This window comes from Giraffa tippelskirchi, chromosome 5 (assembly GCF_054371585.1).
Source record: "Giraffa tippelskirchi isolate mGirTip1 chromosome 5, T2T-mGirTip1v1.2.pri, whole genome shotgun sequence".
Classification (NCBI taxonomy): domain Eukaryota; kingdom Metazoa; phylum Chordata; class Mammalia; order Artiodactyla; family Giraffidae; genus Giraffa; species Giraffa tippelskirchi.
In genome coordinates, this window is record NC_137279.1 from 37,408,190 (window position 1) to 37,424,730 (window position 16,541).

At 50.8% G+C, this 16,541-nt stretch overlaps 1 protein-coding gene and 2 long non-coding RNA genes across 4 annotated transcripts in view; 1 reads left to right on the top strand and 2 right to left on the bottom strand.

Annotated features, from left to right (window-relative positions):
- The window catches only part of DRAXIN (dorsal inhibitory axon guidance protein), a 32,739-nt gene extending 21,885 nt beyond the window's left edge, over positions 1-10,854 (top strand). For both annotated transcript variants that reach the window (XM_081491395.1, XM_081491396.1), the window contains 2 exons: positions 1,410-1,499; positions 5,773-10,854. In XM_081491395.1, coding sequence (XP_081347521.1) covers positions 1,410-1,499; positions 5,773-5,885 — 203 coding nt within the window. In that variant the 3' untranslated portion in view covers positions 5,886-10,854. The remainder of the gene's footprint in view (positions 1-1,409; positions 1,500-5,772) is intronic.
- LOC145506526 (uncharacterized) lies at positions 46-5,829 on the bottom strand. Its single transcript, XR_014053998.1, has 3 exons — positions 5,517-5,829; positions 1,708-1,742; positions 46-456 (listed from the first exon to the last, which is right to left on the bottom strand). It is a non-coding gene; the product is annotated as an uncharacterized LOC145506526 (long non-coding RNA).
- Positions 10,855-12,526: 1,672 nt separating the features above from the next.
- LOC145506527 (uncharacterized) lies at positions 12,527-16,275 on the bottom strand. Its single transcript, XR_014053999.1, has 4 exons — positions 15,788-16,275; positions 14,496-14,698; positions 14,195-14,379; positions 12,527-12,804 (listed from the first exon to the last, which is right to left on the bottom strand). It is a non-coding gene; the product is annotated as an uncharacterized LOC145506527 (long non-coding RNA).
- Between the last annotated feature and the right edge of the window lie 266 nt (positions 16,276-16,541).

Below are 16,541 nucleotides of genomic sequence, written 5' to 3' on the forward strand. Positions count from 1 at the left end.
TGAGCAGGATCCTTTAAGGGTGGTAAATAATAACAACCACTTTGATGAGAGTTGCTGCCATACTTTATTCTATTTCACCCTCACAGCAACCCAGACAGAGAGGGACCCTGTAATTCCCAATTTTCAGGCAAGGAAACTGAGGCTCAGAGAGGCCAAGTGTTTCAGCTGTAATCACAGAGCTCGGAAGTGGCTCAAACCTGAGTCGGCTGGTTCTGAACCGCTGCCCCACACTGCCTTAAGTCAGGATGACCCTTCTCCCGACTTCTAATGTCTTGTCAGGCTTCATTCTGTCCTCATCCTGTCGTGACACTGCTGGGCTCCTGTGGGTGCTTTGATGACATCCTGACCTGTTCAGCAGCTGAGCCCATCAAGACAGTCTGAGAACAGGGGCCTGGGGTTTGGATGGATGGTCTAAACCGCTGGCCCTCGACTGGGTCACTCAGGACTTCTGGGCAGCTGAAACCGAGATGGAGTTAGAAGGGCAGGAGGTTTCGGGGGTGGTGGGGGATAAGGCCTGTGAATAATAAGAGCGGGAGGAAGGAGGAATGGACAGGAGTCTGATACAATCTCGGCCAGCCCAGTGGGCAGCTCCAGAACAAAGACTCCCTGTTAGAAGAGGCCCCCACTGGGCAGAAATAGCCAGGCCCTGGCTCCTCCGCCAGCCAGTCACTGCCTGGGCTGTTCTGCTCAGGCCTAGTGTGACATCATCAGCCCAGGAGGCTCCTGCAGGTGTTAACAGTGGGGGCTGGTGGCTAACTACTCTCCTGGTCAGTGGACTGCAAGGGCAGAGACTCGAGTGGCACACCTCAGCTCCTGTTAATTCAGTAGCCAGAATATTCTACAAAACACCAACTGAATCATTTGGCATTGTGTAAACCAGATCACCAGCTCTCTGACAAGCTGTTTCCCTTCCAAACGGTTTTTCCACCCAGAGCAGGAAGAAAAGGCTCAAGTTTGGGCCAATTGGACAGCAGCTCTGAGAGCTGGCTCTGTGGTGGGCGAGGTCATGCCCGGGGCTGCGTCTCGGGGGCTTCTGTTTCCCCATCTGTCAAAAGAGGACGTTGGCGTCCGTGATCCCTGCGGCCCCTCCCAGCTCCACGCTGACTCCACACCTGGCGGCCCCCCCAGCCTTTCCACCCAGTGGGGAATCAACAGGGCCTTTCCTCCTCCCATGATCAATCAATTGCCCATCTGGGGAGTCTAGGGTCTCAGGCGCCCGCCCTTTGGGGACCTCGGCTGGGACATCCGTTGGTGGTTCCGGCTGGGAGCCTTTTGCACCAGATGGTCCACCCTGCCAGGGGCAGCCCCGCCACGGAGATGATGGATCTCCTGTCCAGCGGGAGCGTGTATGGGGCTGCAGGGAGGGTCTGCTCGGCACGGCTGACCGCGTGTGCTTGCCATGTGGGCAGGGACCTGCTGCGACCTCCGGGAGCATCTCTGCACGCCCCACAACCGAGGCCTGAACAACAAATGCTTTGATGACTGCATGTGCATGGAAGGTGAGGCCAGATGCCAGGGGCTCCCTCGGCGCCGAGAACCTTGCCACCTCCCATTCTCCTCAAGGCAGGGGTGGGCAGAGAAGGGGGTGAGAGAATCCCTGGGGAACTGAAGACACCAGCAGGAACAGCTTTGCTCGGTGCTTTCCCAATCTGTGAATTCATTTAGTTTCCCATTCCTGGCATCGTTGCTCAGATTTGCTTTTCTCACCTCTTGAAATACAAGCTGGTATGATCTCCCATGATCTGGAGACAGGAGAAGGGAGGACAGAGAAGCATATCTTTTAAAAGAAGATCAAACCTGAGAAGGCTGGTGCTTTCACACCAGAATTCTATCCCAGGGGAGACGTTCCAAGTGTGATAACAAGCGGTGGGGAGTGGATTTCCCAGCACTTTCCCAAGGAAGGAGGCTCTTACCCAGCTGGCACCCTCTGAGCTCCTCTGAGGGAGCTCTGAACTCCCACCTGGAGCAGTGCGTGCCCTTCTGCCCAGGTGTGCCTAGATGTACCCAGCTCTGTGCTAAGCACTCTACCTGTTAGCTCCTCAATCCTCACAACCATCTCAGAAGGGAGCTATCATTCTCCCCGTTTCACACAAAAGTAAACTGAGGCACAGAAAGGTTAAGTCACTTCCGCAAACCTATGTAGCTAGAAAAGTAGGGGAAGTATTTTTTAACTTGTGTATTCTGAAAATTTTCAAATACATATTAAAGTCATTGGAATAGTATAAAGAACCCCAATTTCCTATCATTCAGTTTCAGTAATTCTCACTCATGGCCAATCTGTGCTCTCCCCACACCATCTAGTTCCCCCACTGCAACAGGATTTTTTTTTTTTTTTGGCAATAGGATTTTGAAGCAACTCCTAAGAATTTAGATATTTTACCTGTGAATATTTCCATATATACATCTAAGAGACAAGCACTCTTTTAAAAACAAAATACTGAAAATGCACAATAATTACTGGATGTCATCCCACCTCCAAGGTTCACTTCTCTAGGGTGAGGGGTTTGACGTCTGTCCCTTTGTGGACCGTCCTGAGGTACACACCTTATTTTTGCTCACATGAGCCTCAAAAGTTACCTGCTGTGAAAGCAATAAAACTGCTTCAGTTCAATTATTCATTTGTCCAGTTGGTCAAGACATATTTCCTGAGTGCCTACTATGTGCCAGGTTCTGATCAAGACATTGAAGATTCAGGGGTGAAGAGAACCAACAAGTTCTCCACCTATGGATTCCATTCTAGTGAGATGAGTGACAGTTAGCAAATAACTGGGCTTCCCTAGTAGCTCAGATGGTAAAGCATATGCCTGCAATGCAGGAGACCCAGGTTCAAAGCCTGGCTTGGGGAGATCCCCTGGAGAAGGAAATGGCAACCCCCTCCAGTATCCTTGCCTAGAAAATTCTTTGGACAGAGGAGCCTGGCAGTCTACAGTCCATGGGGTCGCAAAGAGTCAGACATGACTGAGCGACTAACACACACACACAAGCAAATAAGTAGGTGTCTGTAAAAAGGAGTAGAACTGTAAAGACAATAATTAAGGCTGGCCTGGGAATTATTTTAGAAAGGATGGACAGGAGCGGACAGCAGAACTAGCCACGTGAAGATGGGAAGTGGGGTAGGAAGGGAGAGTCCCAGGCAAGCAGCAGAGCAAAGGCAAGGACCTCGGACAGGAGCAAGGCTGGCATGTTCGAGTGCGCCTGGCACACAGCAGCCACACGGTGGCACAGAGGGGCTGGGAGAAGCTGGAGGGTAGGATCAGGACTTCATTTACATTATCATGGGAAGATGTCGGCAGGTTTTTATTTTTCTTGTTTTAGTATTTATTATTTGGCTGCATCGGGTCTTAGTTGCTCCACCACATGTGGGATCCTTGTTTGCCCACCAGGGATCAAACCCGTGTCTCCTGTATTACAAGGCGGATTCTTAACCCCCGGACCATCAGGGAAGTCTCTCAGCAGGTTTTAAGAAAGGGAATGACCTGGTCTGACTTTTGAGTATACCAGCTTACTTTGGCTGCAGGACTGTGCGGGGCAGGGCTGGAGAAGCAGGGACGAGCTAGGAGGTGAGGGGATGGAGGTAGGCAAGGGTGGAGATGCTGAGAAGCCGCCTTCTATTGTCTGTGTGCAAGGTGGGGGCCCATTTTGTGGAGGAGGAGACTGAGATGCATAGCAGGCTGGACTTCAGTCCAGGGAGCCTGGAATAACACCAGGACCTCCAGGTCCAGCCTGCCCAGGTAAGGGGGATGTGGCCCTACTGCTGCACATGCCCTGTTGATGCTCTGCTGGATGCTCAGTGGGCAGCCCTCTACCAGGGAAGCCATCCTTCCTTCCTCCCCTGGGCCTCAGTTAAGAGGGGGTAGCTTTCCAGGCCTTCAAAAGATAACTGTGCAGCCAAAGCCCCATCTGCTCATTTCCCTGGTCCCTCCCATCTTGGTCAGTCCCGCCAAAACTCTCGTTTCCTCCCTGGAGACTCGGACTCTAGGGAAAAAAAAGAAATTGAATGGAAATGACAGCTCCTTAAAGATGGTCCAGGAAGAGGTTGTCGCCCAGATGCTACAGCAGAGGGATCCAAGTGATGCCAGGAAACCTCATGAGGACCAGGAGTCCTGAGGACTTCTGAGAAATCCTAAAATGTTGGATTCAGGTCCCAGAGCTGAAGTCCAGCAGTCTAGGCCAGCCTGGAGGGTTCCAGAAGGGCTTCTATGGCTACCATACACTCCTATTCATTCATGATCCCCTGCCCCTCCCAAGTGTCACTCATGTGGCCACAGATCTGAAGGCTCAGAGATCCAGGTGTCGGTTCTAGACCCCTAAGCACAAACTTCACAGCATTTCTGTATTCTCTTTACAGTGACATAAGAGGATCTTAAATTGGTGATGGCCCCTCTCCCTGTGGTCACTCCTAACCGGAAATGTAGAGATTGCTCAGACCACACTGACACGTCCTTCCCTAACCCCCGACCTCGAATCAGGAGGATATGGCCTTTTTTTTTTTTTTTCCATTGCTGTCTTAGTTGTAGCACACATGATCTTCATTGTGGCATATGGACTCTCTAATTGTGGCTCTTAGACTCAGTAGTTGCGGTGAGAGCTTAGTTGCTCCATGGCATGTGAAATCTTAGTTGCCCAGTCAGGGATCAAACCCACATCCCTTGAACTGCAAGGTGAATTCTTAACCACTGGACCACCAGGGAAGTCCCAGGAGGATGTGGCCTGAAATGAAAAACATGCCTACCCATGTATGGCCAGGGAATGTCTATCATCGGCCATGATTTAGCCCAAGCAGGAACCCCTTCCACTGGTGGGCCAAGAGGGGCACGCCTACTCTAATTAAGGTGGTCAGGGAGGGTCCCTTTGAGAAGGGACTGTGAAGGAGCAGCTATGCCAAGAGCTTCAGGAAGGGATTTCTGGCTGTGAGAACAGCAAAGGCCCTGAGGCTGGAAATGGTGGGGTGTATGAGGAAAAGTGAGAAGTCTAGGTGTGGCTGGAGTTACCAAGTGAGGAGGAGTGGGAGGTAAAGAGAGCAGACGGGGGCAGGGAAGGTCCCGGCGAGTCTTGTAAGCCAGGGGAAGCAGTTTAGATCTCCTTTGGAGTACAGTGGGGAACCACGGGAGGTTTTATAGGGAAGGGCAGAATCTTTTATTTATTATTATTATTAGCTGTGCTGCATGGCATGTGGGATCTTAGTTCCCTGACCAGGGATCAAACCCAAGCTCCCTGCATTGGAAACACAGAATCTTTACCATTGCACTACCAGGGAAGCCCTGCATCCCTTTTAAAAATAATTTTAATAGACTATTTTTAGAGTCGTTTTAGGTTTACAGGAATATTAGACAGAAAATACAGCAGTCTCATATGCCTCCCCCCACAGTTTCGCCTGTTATCTTACAATAGTGTGGTACACTTTTTAAGATTGGTGAACCAATAGTGGTACATTATTAAGTCCATAATTTACATTAGTGTTCACTCTTTGTGTTGCACATTCCTTGGGTTTTGACAAAGACTAGACATGTACCCACCATTATAGATAGTATCGCACGAAACAGTTTTGTGGCCCTAAATATCTCCTGCGCTCCATCTGTTCACTCTTCTCCGTCTGTGATTCTCTTTTTTAAACCCATTCAGGCTGCTGTGCGGGGGGATGGATTGGTTGTAGGGCAGAAAAAAAGAAGGCAGTGATAGTGAAACGGTGCGAGGCCGCGGCAAGGGGGAAAGGGAGGAGCGGGGGGGACTGGCTGGTCTCACGTCTGACTCCCCTTGCCTCTCTTCGCTCAGGGCTGCGCTGCTACGCCAAATTCCACCGGAACCGCAGGGTCACCCGGAGAAAGGGGCGCTGCGTGGAGCCCGAAACGGCCAACGGCGACCAGGGGTCTTTCATCAACGTTTAGCGGCGCTCGCGAGGCTCCTCCGCACCGGCCCGGGGACTGAGCTCCGGAGGTTTGCAGAAGCCGGGCAGTTTGTTTATAACTAGCGGTGGCGGATCAAATGCGGGACCAGCTGACTGAGGCTGCAGGCTCAGATCCAGGACGCTCCGTCCCGAGCCCTGGACGAACTGCCCCTGCCCAGGAGCCGAGCAGCAGCTCACCTGCACCCACCCCCGGGCGGACTGGAGACCCACACCGCCTGCTCATCCCGGTGTCCGTGTTCTCCGCGATGGCAATGTCGAGAGTGCCCTCTACCGTCCGACCGCAGCACCGCAACGGTTTCGAGTTTCAAAAGGAAGAGGTTTTTGAGCTGGGAAAGAATGGAAACTCCTGGAGAGACAGGGGAACCAAGAGGCGGGAGATGAGCACCAAAGCACCTCCTATGTACCAGGCACTGTGCTAAACGCGGGCCATACGTTATCTCGTTTATCACATGACCTTTTAAAGTAGGCATAATCACCATTTTACAAGTGAGGAAACTGAGGCAGGCTTAAATGATCTTGTCCAGGGTCCCAGGTCAGTGCTCCTCAAACCTTCACCTGTGTAAGAAGAATCCCCAGGGATCTGGTTAAAATGCAGATTCCAATTCAGTCGATTCTGCATTTCTAACAAGGTTCAGGGCTTGCTGATGCTCCTGGTGACCCGGGACCCCACTGAAAGCACCAGGTCCTGGGGAGTCAGGAGTGGAGCCGGCATCTGAACCTGGGTCTGCCCAGCTCCAAGGCTCACATCCTTGCTCTTCCACAACCAAGGACTCATTCCAAGTTATCCGTGGCTTTCGGTGAGAGACACATGTTCCCTGGTGGTTCCTTTTGCTGTGGTGAAGGCTGGAATAACAGACAATTCTCTTCCTTCCCTGGACAAAGGTGTATTGTTTAAAAGAAAAAGAAAATAGAAAATGTGCATTAAGCACCTGCTTGCTTACAAGGCAGGATTTGGGCAGATTGGCGAACTGGTGTTCTGAGACAGGAAATGTTTAAGGAAAATGGTAAAGCTGTTCCTATGTCTATGGCCCTGCTCACCGCGTCCTGGGACGTGCACTTTGGAGGGGCCTGAAAGCTGCCACCCCAGGGGTTCTTTGGCTTTTGGAGTTCATGACCTTTGAGAATCTAATGCAAGCATGGACTCAAAAACACACATTGCCAGTTGGCACCCACTTTGTATACATCTTAGTGGTTCTAGGTCCCCCAGAGACCATTGCAGGTCTACACTTCTTCAACAGAGTGTACTGAGGAGTTGGGGGCATCTCTTCTAACTGCATCCATCACAGGCCAGACCCATGATGCCCACCCGAACACCTTTCCGAGCTGATGTGACTCTAGTGGCCACCTCAGGAGAATCACTTAAATCCCTCCACCTGGCATCTCACTCCTGACCAACCCTCAGGTCCGAGGCAAACAAGGTTGCAAACCTCCCCTCTCCAGATGCCTTGCTGGCCTGGACCCCTGCCGGAGGGACCACGCCCACAGGATGCCAGGGCTATTTACTCCATTGGGAAAATCAGTTGGGGTCAAGGGTATGGCACTGAGGAAGGCAAACAGATCTAGAAGAAACCAAATACACCGGGCTCTTTTCTCCTTATTCAAGTTCAAAGGGCATGGGAATCTTAGGGAGGGGAGGACTGCAAGAGATCAAAGCCGGCTATTTGAAAATTGAATCCGCCTGCAGTTTTGTCTGTTTGAGACCAGACAAGGCCTGTGCTGTGTGCCTCATATGGGGTGGCCGATTTGAGATCATGATAGAACCCTAGTGAGGGTGGCTGCAGGCAGAGAACCCAGAATTGCTTTTGTCTGGTGGGTGGTCGGTGTGGTGGGCAGTGGTAAGGGTGGCCCTGGCCATCAGTGATGGAAACACAAAAAATTAGGACAAAGCTGGAAGGCTCAATGGAGGTATCAGTGCCTACCAAGGGAGCTCCTTGGCTAGAAATTTAGGGCCTATCTCTTTGCCCTAGCTACTTCCATTTTGCATTTGCAAAGGCAAAGTGCGTGGAATTCTCTTAACTCCAGGGTTAGGGGTCCCAAAGCCCCCTCTGTGTTTAACAAACCTCTCTGCCAGAAGTTCTTCCTTAGGTCTACCTTAAATTTCTTTTGCTGGTGCATAAGCCAATATCCTCGAATCCAGGGTTCAACAAACTTATCATAAACGGCCAGATAAATATTAATATTATAGGCTGTGTTCCAGTGAAGCTATTTATGAACACGCAATTTCAGATAATATTCACTTGTCACAGATGATTATTCTTTTGATTTTCTAAAACACATTTTAAAATGTGAAAACCTCTTAACTTGCAGACTACACAGAAACAGGCAGTGGGTTGGACTTGGAGCCCAGGCCATGGTTTGCCAATCTCTGCTTTAATCTGCTGGTCTCAGCCTTGGCTGCGCATTAGGACAGTCTGGGGAACTTTCAAAGGTACCAAAACTTTCAAAGGTGCCTGAGCCCACCCACCTGCAAAGATTCTGGTTTAATCACTCTGGGTTGTGTCTGGGCATCGTACTTTTGCAAGGCATCCGGGTGGCTCTAACATCTCACCCGGGCCTGGGCCTGGGAGCCCTGCCCTCATCCTCCTGCAGGAGTGCAACTGCTGACAAACGGCCTGCTCCACCACTCACTACCTTGGTGACCCCAGGAGACTTCATTAAGGTCTCTGTGCCTGGATTTCTTTATCTGTAAAATGGGGATAATCACTCTTCCTTCATAGGGGTGTTGTGAGATGTAAATACAAAATCCTAGCAACATGCTTCCTACAGTGCCTGGCACATAACAAGCCCTCAGTGTTAGCTAATTTATTTTCTAGAATGATTTTAGCAGGTATTCCGTCTTTTGACAGTGATCTATCATGTACTCAGAGATCAGTTCAAAGTCACCATTCAGGATCCTTCCCCAAAGCATGTTCCCTGGAACACAGGGCTGTGAGATGCTCCCTTAGGAAACAGGGGATGGGATTCTGTGGTCAAAGAGGTTTGGAAAACTTCTGGACTCAGCCCTAAGCAGCATGTACAGATTCTGTCCACTAAGGCAGAGCTGTGGATGTCAGTGGCTTTGCAACAACAGGATCAGGAGTTTCTAAATATATCCCCCCTCCTTACCCTGAGGCTGGGAAGAGCTGAGCAGGAGGCCAAGTGGAAACCAATAGCTACTGGGACGGTCACCTGTGCCCCCTGCATTCCTCCTGAGGGAGCTTTCCAGCCATTCCCCAGAGATACTTACTGTTCCCACGGGGCTGCCTTTCCGTGACTTGTCTGGTGATGCCAAGAGTGGCTCCTGAGCCTGCCAGAGATAGGCGAAGGGTCAGAGGACACGAGAGCCATGCCACATGGGAATGTGACAGCTTCACCTGCCCTGAGGAATCACCAAGCCATACATCATGTACCGAAGCCAAGACCCCTTCCACCACCTAGAAGCTACAGGTGGAGCCTTTGTTGTTGTTAAGTCACTCAATCGTGTCTGACTCTTTGGCACCCCATGGACTGCAGCGTGCCAGGCTTCCTTGTCCTTCACCATCTCCTGGAGTTTGCTGAGACTCACGTCCATCGAGTTGGTGATGCCATCCAACCATCTCGTTCCCTTCTCCTCCTGCCTTCAATCTTTCCCAGCATCAGGGCCTGCCTTACTTCAAGCCATATTCAACATATCCAATACGATCTGATGTCTAGATGACGGGCATCAGCTTCCTGGAAGGGATCCCTTTTGCAGCTGGAGAGACATCCATGTAACCTGCAAGGAACATGTTTATAAAACAACAGAACAGCAAGGAAAAATGGGTGCTGGGAGAGACAGCAGGAGGGGCAAACTATTAAGGCTCCTCATTGGGGGTTGCATGAGGTTGACAGGGACACCATGACCTTCATGATGATCTTCACTCCTGTGGGAGATGGGAGGGCATGTGCTGGGGAGGGCATGGTAGGACTTGCCAATCTGAAGAACCAGGGGCTTCCATCACAGGGAGTATATTTACTGAATCCTAAGTCAGGATGGTGGTCTGGTGGAGGATAAGCAGCCTCTTCTGGATGCAAAAGGCTTTCTGGCCCTTCTGTCCTTTTTTGGTTATTGTTGGGACAAGAAATAGCGACTTTATTCGGAAAGCCAGCCAACCCCATCTTGCCCGAGTTAGAATTCAGGCTCCTTTTATATTTGAAGGGGAAACTCAAACACTTTCTGGTTCCCATCAGCCTTCATCTCTTCCTCCCTGCAGTCAGTCATTCACAGGTGGACCTGATCAGGATGTCCGTTGTGTGCTAAACAAAGGTATTTTAGCTTAATGCTCGTTATCTGGGAAGCAGGGTTCCCCGTAATGGGCCATTATGTGTAATTTAAGTTTATAGGAAATGTCCCTGTAGTGATTAATTTGTAATAGGATACAAAAAGTCTTCCCTATCACAATTCCCACCGTCAATATCCGTTCCACAGTCTTGTGGGGGAAAGACCTGGGAACTTGGCAGAAATGTGGGATCCCGGCCCCACTGGGACCTGCTGAATCAGTATCTCTAGGGGTGGGTTTTCACAAGTTCTCCAGGCTGTCCTTGTGCACAGTAAAGGTTCAGAGACACAGTAGATACAGAAGGGGAGTCAGGACAGTCAGATGGTCAGGGACATTGGGATGATTCGGGGGCGTTTGCATAGGCGTGTGAGTTGACCGATCTGAGATCTACTTTGCCTGGTTAATAACCAGCAGTGACCAACTTGCAGGCTCCAAGGCCCTGCCTCCTGGGCTGGAACTGGCCTTTATTTTTAGAGAAAATGAAGTGGAGCATCTGGGCCTGGGGCCTCAGTCGTTGGGTTTTCTGGCTCTTGGGAACTTCCCTGGGGAACTGTGGTTCCTATTTATAAAGTATGGGGGGAACAGGGAAGCGGGAAGGTGCTACACCCTTGAGTCCCATGGTGGCGTGTTGCATGCGTTCTCTTGAGCTGTAAATAAAGAGATGATGGTTAATAAGCTTCCCTGTTGTCTCTCTCTGCCCCTCCAGATGGTCTGTCTTGCAGACAGGAGCACTGTCAGGGTGTTTCGGGGGAACTCAGCCTGGTATTTCTCCAGCTACTTATTCACTCACTCTGCACCTTGGATTAAACATTTGCTCTGAGCTAAGCAGAACAGAGTGGCAGAGGATGAGATGGTTGGATAGCATTACCTATTCAATGGACATGAACTTGGGCGAACTCCTGGAGATAGTGAGGGACAGGGAGGCCTGGTGTGCTGCAGTCCATGGGGTTGCAAAGAGTCTGACATGATTTAGCGACTGAACAACAACAAAGCAGTACCCAGGCAGGTAGGGTCTCCGCCCTCACCTCGACTGCATCATGGTCCTTTAACCAGACCATTGGGTGGGAGTTTCATATTTTTATCTTCTCCCACTTTAGGGTTGGGGCAGCTAAGGTCCCAAAGAGATTACAAGGCTGGCCATATACAAGGCTGGCAGGCACATTGCAGGCAGAGAGTGCTGAGAAAAGCAGGTGCCCACTTGGGCAGAATGAGGAAAACAAAGCACCACCACCTGAGGCCAGACCTGGGCAGGCTCAGATGCCATCTTGGGAAAGGGCGTGAACTGGCTGGGGGTGGACTGTCTTAGCACCAGGAAGGACATCTGTTATCTCAGTGGCAGCTCCAGCCAGCACGGCCCAGCTGTGCAGATCAGACCCCCTCCGAGCCTAGCCAATCAGAGCAAGGCTATGGTATGGCTCTCAGTGGCTCTGTGTCCTAAAGCCAAGGGAGGGTCCTGAGCTTCCTAGGAGCCAGAGTAACCACAGATGTGGGAAGGCCCTAAAGGCCTAGGGTCCTTGTGGGAATCTCCCTGCCCAGGCACCACTGAGGGACTGGCTCCTGCAGCCTGGACTGGGAAACCCCTCTAATGCAAGGTTTTTATAACACAGGCCTGGGGTGCCAGTGTCAGGATCCTCTGAGGGGCAGACCCATGGTTCTGAGCCTACCCAGGCCCCTGACTCAATCTCTAGTGGTGGGCTTGGGAATCTGCATGTTGATAAGTACCCCCTCACCCCACCCCCGATTCTGATAACTACTGCACCAAACCTTCCTGAGAACTCACGTTCTTCCCTGCTAAGGCCTCGGGTAGCTGGCAAATCTCCCACTGAGGGTGGATTCCAGGAATCAAGCCCAGGAGGTCCCCCCTTCATATAAGCAACTGCTCAACTCAGCCATTGTAGCGCAAAAGCCTCCAGAGACAACACAGGAATATATGAGCACAAATGCATGAACATGGTTGTGTTCCAATAAAACTTTATTGACACCAAAGGGCAGCAGGCTGGATCTGTCCTTGGTCTATAGTTTGCCAGGCCCTAGTTGTTACTGCTGACCCTGGGGTCAATGGTTATAGAAAGGCATGCTGGGCTTCTAAAATCCCCCTTTGTTGTGGAATGTCAACTCAAACCCATTTCTGCTAAGGAGGGTCTGAGAGGTCTGAAGTGAAGGGTCAAGACCAGTTGAACCTGAGGCCATGGGGACTTCGATGCTCTGTGCTGGCAGCGTGCATGCAGCCCTCAGGGGATCAGACGGCTGGATTGGCAGTGTTTCAGGGTTCTCCAGAGAAACAGAACCAACTGAGCATTTGTATTTATGTATCTTTAAGTGTCTATGTGTTTACTTTTCTTTATATATAAAGAGATTTATTTTAAGGAATCGGTCCACGCTATTGTAGGGGCCATCAAGTCTGAAATTTGAGGGGCCAGCCAGCAGGTGGGAAACTCAGGCAGGGCTCAATGTTGCAGGCTTGAGACCATGGTTCTTGTTCCCGAAGACCTCAGTTTTTGCTCTCAAGGCCTTCACCTGATCGGGTGAGGCCCACCCACATTCCTGCAGGTCAACTCCTTTACATGAAGTCAGCCGCTTGTTGATGTTGACCACATCTGCAAAATGCCTTCACAGCAGCACCTGGAGCAGTGTGTGATTAAATCTTTGGGTACAACAGCCTGGCCAAGTTGACACAAAAATATAATCACAGGGGCGGGGGCAAGGGGAGTTCCTGGAGCTGGGCTCCCGAACTCCAGATCCAGATCACAACACTTGGGTGTGTGGTAGCATCGTCTGTGATGTATCGTGAAGCTCTGGGCCTCCTTGCTCTGTTTGCCAGCTTTAGCATCAGGTGGCAGCAGCAATGGTTATCATCTGTCATGTACGTGGGCATGGGTGCTTTGGTGTGCCCAGAGGAGTGTCTGGACCTGAAATTCCACTTGGGGTGGATAGGGTGCAAGGGTGCTGTGAGTGGACCCATGTAGGCAAGTGGCTAACAGGGGTGCCCCTTCCTTTCATCGCACCCCCACCCCCAATGCTGTATCCTGAAACCACCTGTTTGTGCTGAGAGGGGCCCCCTCAGGACAACTGGGCTCCTTCCACACTGGTGATTGGTCAATGGGGTAGGGCTGGGTAGTCAATTCTGCACATTGTGGTCCCAAAATGTCCCACCGTGATCCCACCCTTGACCTTGTGTCAGCTCCCCGCACATACTGAAATCCAGGGTGAGCGAGGAAACGCATTCATCTGAACACTACCCTGACCTCTGTTTGCTGAGCTGAGTCCACTGCACGAGGCACATACCCTCTGGTGTAGCAGGAAGTTATTAGAACCCATGTTGCAGAGCAGAAGAACTAAGGTACTAAGAAACAAAGGCCACTTGTCCAAAGTAATGTAGTTACTTAGTGGCAGAGCTAGGGACAACTACCCAAGTGTCTCTGAGTCGAAAACCTAACTGTGGGTAACAATTTCCTGGCATTCTAGTCATTAAGACTCCACACTCCCCTGCTATACAGCACAGGGAGCCCAGTCTGGCGCTACGTGACCACTAAGAAGGGTGGGATGGGGGTGGGTGGGAGGCAGGCTCAGCAGGGAGGAGATATATATATATATATGGCTGATTCGAGTTGTACAGCAGAAACCAACACAACACTGTAAAGCAGTTATCCTCCAATTAAAGGAAAAAAAGAAAGAAAGATTCTATGCTTCCAATGCAGAGGGTGTGAGTTTGGTCCCTGGTCAGGGAACTAAGATCCCACAGGCTGTGCAGTGTGACCAAAAAATGAAATAAAACCTGATTATGTCCACCAGCCTCATGTTCCTCTCAAAGGCCACAAGTTCACTGAGCCCCTACTAGGAGTCAGTCACCGATCCTCACCCTCAGGCCCATCCACTTGGCAGATCACAGGACTGTGAGCTCACCCGGGGCCATCAAGGCTGCTGTTGGGGCCAGCGGGGGTGGGGGGTGGGACAAGAGCTCCGCCCGCAGGCCCCAGTCCTGGGCTGCCTGAGCCGAAGGTCACCCACTCACCTTCAGGCCGCCTCCTGGAGGGCTCCTCAGAAAGAAAAGGGGTCGAGATTCCTCCCAGGGGCTTTCCAACTGGTGGAATCCATGGAGGCACCCTGCCCAGTCCCACCACTGCTTCCTCATTCTTCTCTTATCTCTCCACCAGCTTCTTAGTGACCCCCAGTCTGTGAGCTGAGACCTCGTGGAGCCTGCAGCGGAGACTGAGAGCCAGTGAGCAGGCAGCAGTGGGTGAAAGCAAACACCAAGATAAACCCCACCTCAGATAGGCATCCGGGGCGCCGCAGGGCTCAGCAGCATAACCGACCTTGTTTGCGTTTCTGAGCGATCTCTGAGGAGCAGCCGGAGCTCTCACGTGCCTCCTTGGAATCCAACCCCATCCATGTGGAGAGATGGGAGGCCGCACAGAGAAAAGGAGGCAGCAACCTGAACTCAGGACAGAGCTGGGACAGGCAGTGGAGGCAGGAGGCAGTCAGCATGTTTAGTGAGGGGCCTGTGAGATCAATCCGCCTGCCAATGCAGGAGACATAGATTCGATCCCTAGGTCAGGAAGATCCCTTGGAGAAGGAGATGACAACCCACTCCAGTATTCTTGCCTGGAGAATTCCATGGACAGAAGAGCCTGGTGGGCTACAGTCCATGCGGTCACAAAAAAAATGGACAACAACAATAACAATCTCAAGCTCCCAATCCAGCAATCCTCTTTATGTCACCAGGTATATGCATGCATGTGTGTGTGTGTGTGTGTGTGTGTGTGAGCACATGTGATCTCACAGTTGTTGTTCAGCTACTAAGTCATGTCCAACTCTTTGCAACCCCATGGACTGCAGCATGCCCGGCTTCCCTGTCCTTCACCATCTCCCGGAGTTTGCTCAGATTCATGTCCATTGAGTCAGTGATGCTATCTAAACATCTCATCCTCTGCTGCCTCCTTCTCCTTTTGCCTTCAGTCTTTGGGATTAGCAGATGCAAATCACTATACACACACACACACACACAATGGATAAACAACAAGGTCCTACTGTATAGCACAGGGAACTTTTTTCAATATCCTGTAATAAACCATAATGGAAAAGAATATGATAAAGAATGTATAGATACATATTGTTGTTGTTTAGTTGCTAAGTCATGTCCGTCTCTTTTGCAACCACATGGACTGTAGGCCATCATGCTCTTCTGTCCATGGGATTCTCTAGGCAAGAATGTTAGAGTGAGTTGCCATTTCCTTCTCCAAGGGATCTTTCTGACTCAGGGATCAAACCTATGTCTCCTGCATTGGTGGGTGGATTCTTTACCACTGAGCCAGTGGGGAAGTCCACATATATTATATACATACAACTGAATCAATTTGCTGCTCAGCAGAAATTAATACAATGTTGTAAATCAACTATACTTCAATAAAAATAAAGAGGATTGCTGGAGAATAGATGAGGGGAATGAAGAAAATGCCATAAGACTGAGAGTTAGAGTGAAGCTGAGGGGCTGGACTTGTCTTGGGCAATGGCCAGTTACATTGCTTTCTTTCTAGCTGACATCTCACATAACCAATGGGGCATGGCAGGGCACAGGCAGTTTCCTTTCTGCCTTCTCCACACTCACCATGGGGTCTACAGGGCGTTGTGATGGCTTCTCTGATGGCTGACTTGAGCACTCGGGTGTCTGGAGGCATGGGGAAATATTGCTAAGAGTTCAGTGAGGCTGTCCCAGGATGGGGCTCACCCAGCAGTGATTTTCATAGGGCCCCAAGGAGCTGGCGAAGCAACTGGAACATTAGGAATTATTGGCTGCATTTTAGGGCTCAATAAGGAATATTCAAGGAGACTGATTGGGACCTATAAAAGTTAGTGATGGATGCTGTTATAAGTCTCAATTCTGTGCCATTGGGATAATTGTTTCAGAATCAGTCTCCCTTTCTTCTGACTAGTGATACAAGCATGTCTCCCTGGTGAGGAGGCTCTCACACCTCCCAGCAATGTCCAGGCTCCTTCAGAAAACCCAGGAAGAGAGGAGCAGAGTCACCCACCCTAACATGCCCCCCCAACCCCCGGGGCACGTGCTTCCCCAGGAACTGTCCCTTGCCCGGCTCTGAGTGAGTGATGCCATGAACACAGATGATCTTACTGACAAGTCACAATGACCTTTGATACTTTCAGAAACTTGGTATCAACCAGAGACCAGGCCAAGGGATCTGGGAGCTCAAGAAAGCCATCCTGACTCCAACCCTACAATGTTCCACTCAGTTTCATCACTTCTCCTGCCCGTCTCCCACTGTCTTTGCTCAGAAAGAAAGAGATCACGTTCTCAGATACAAAGAACAACCCTGACTGATCTTGAGTGGCCTCAGCCTGCAGCA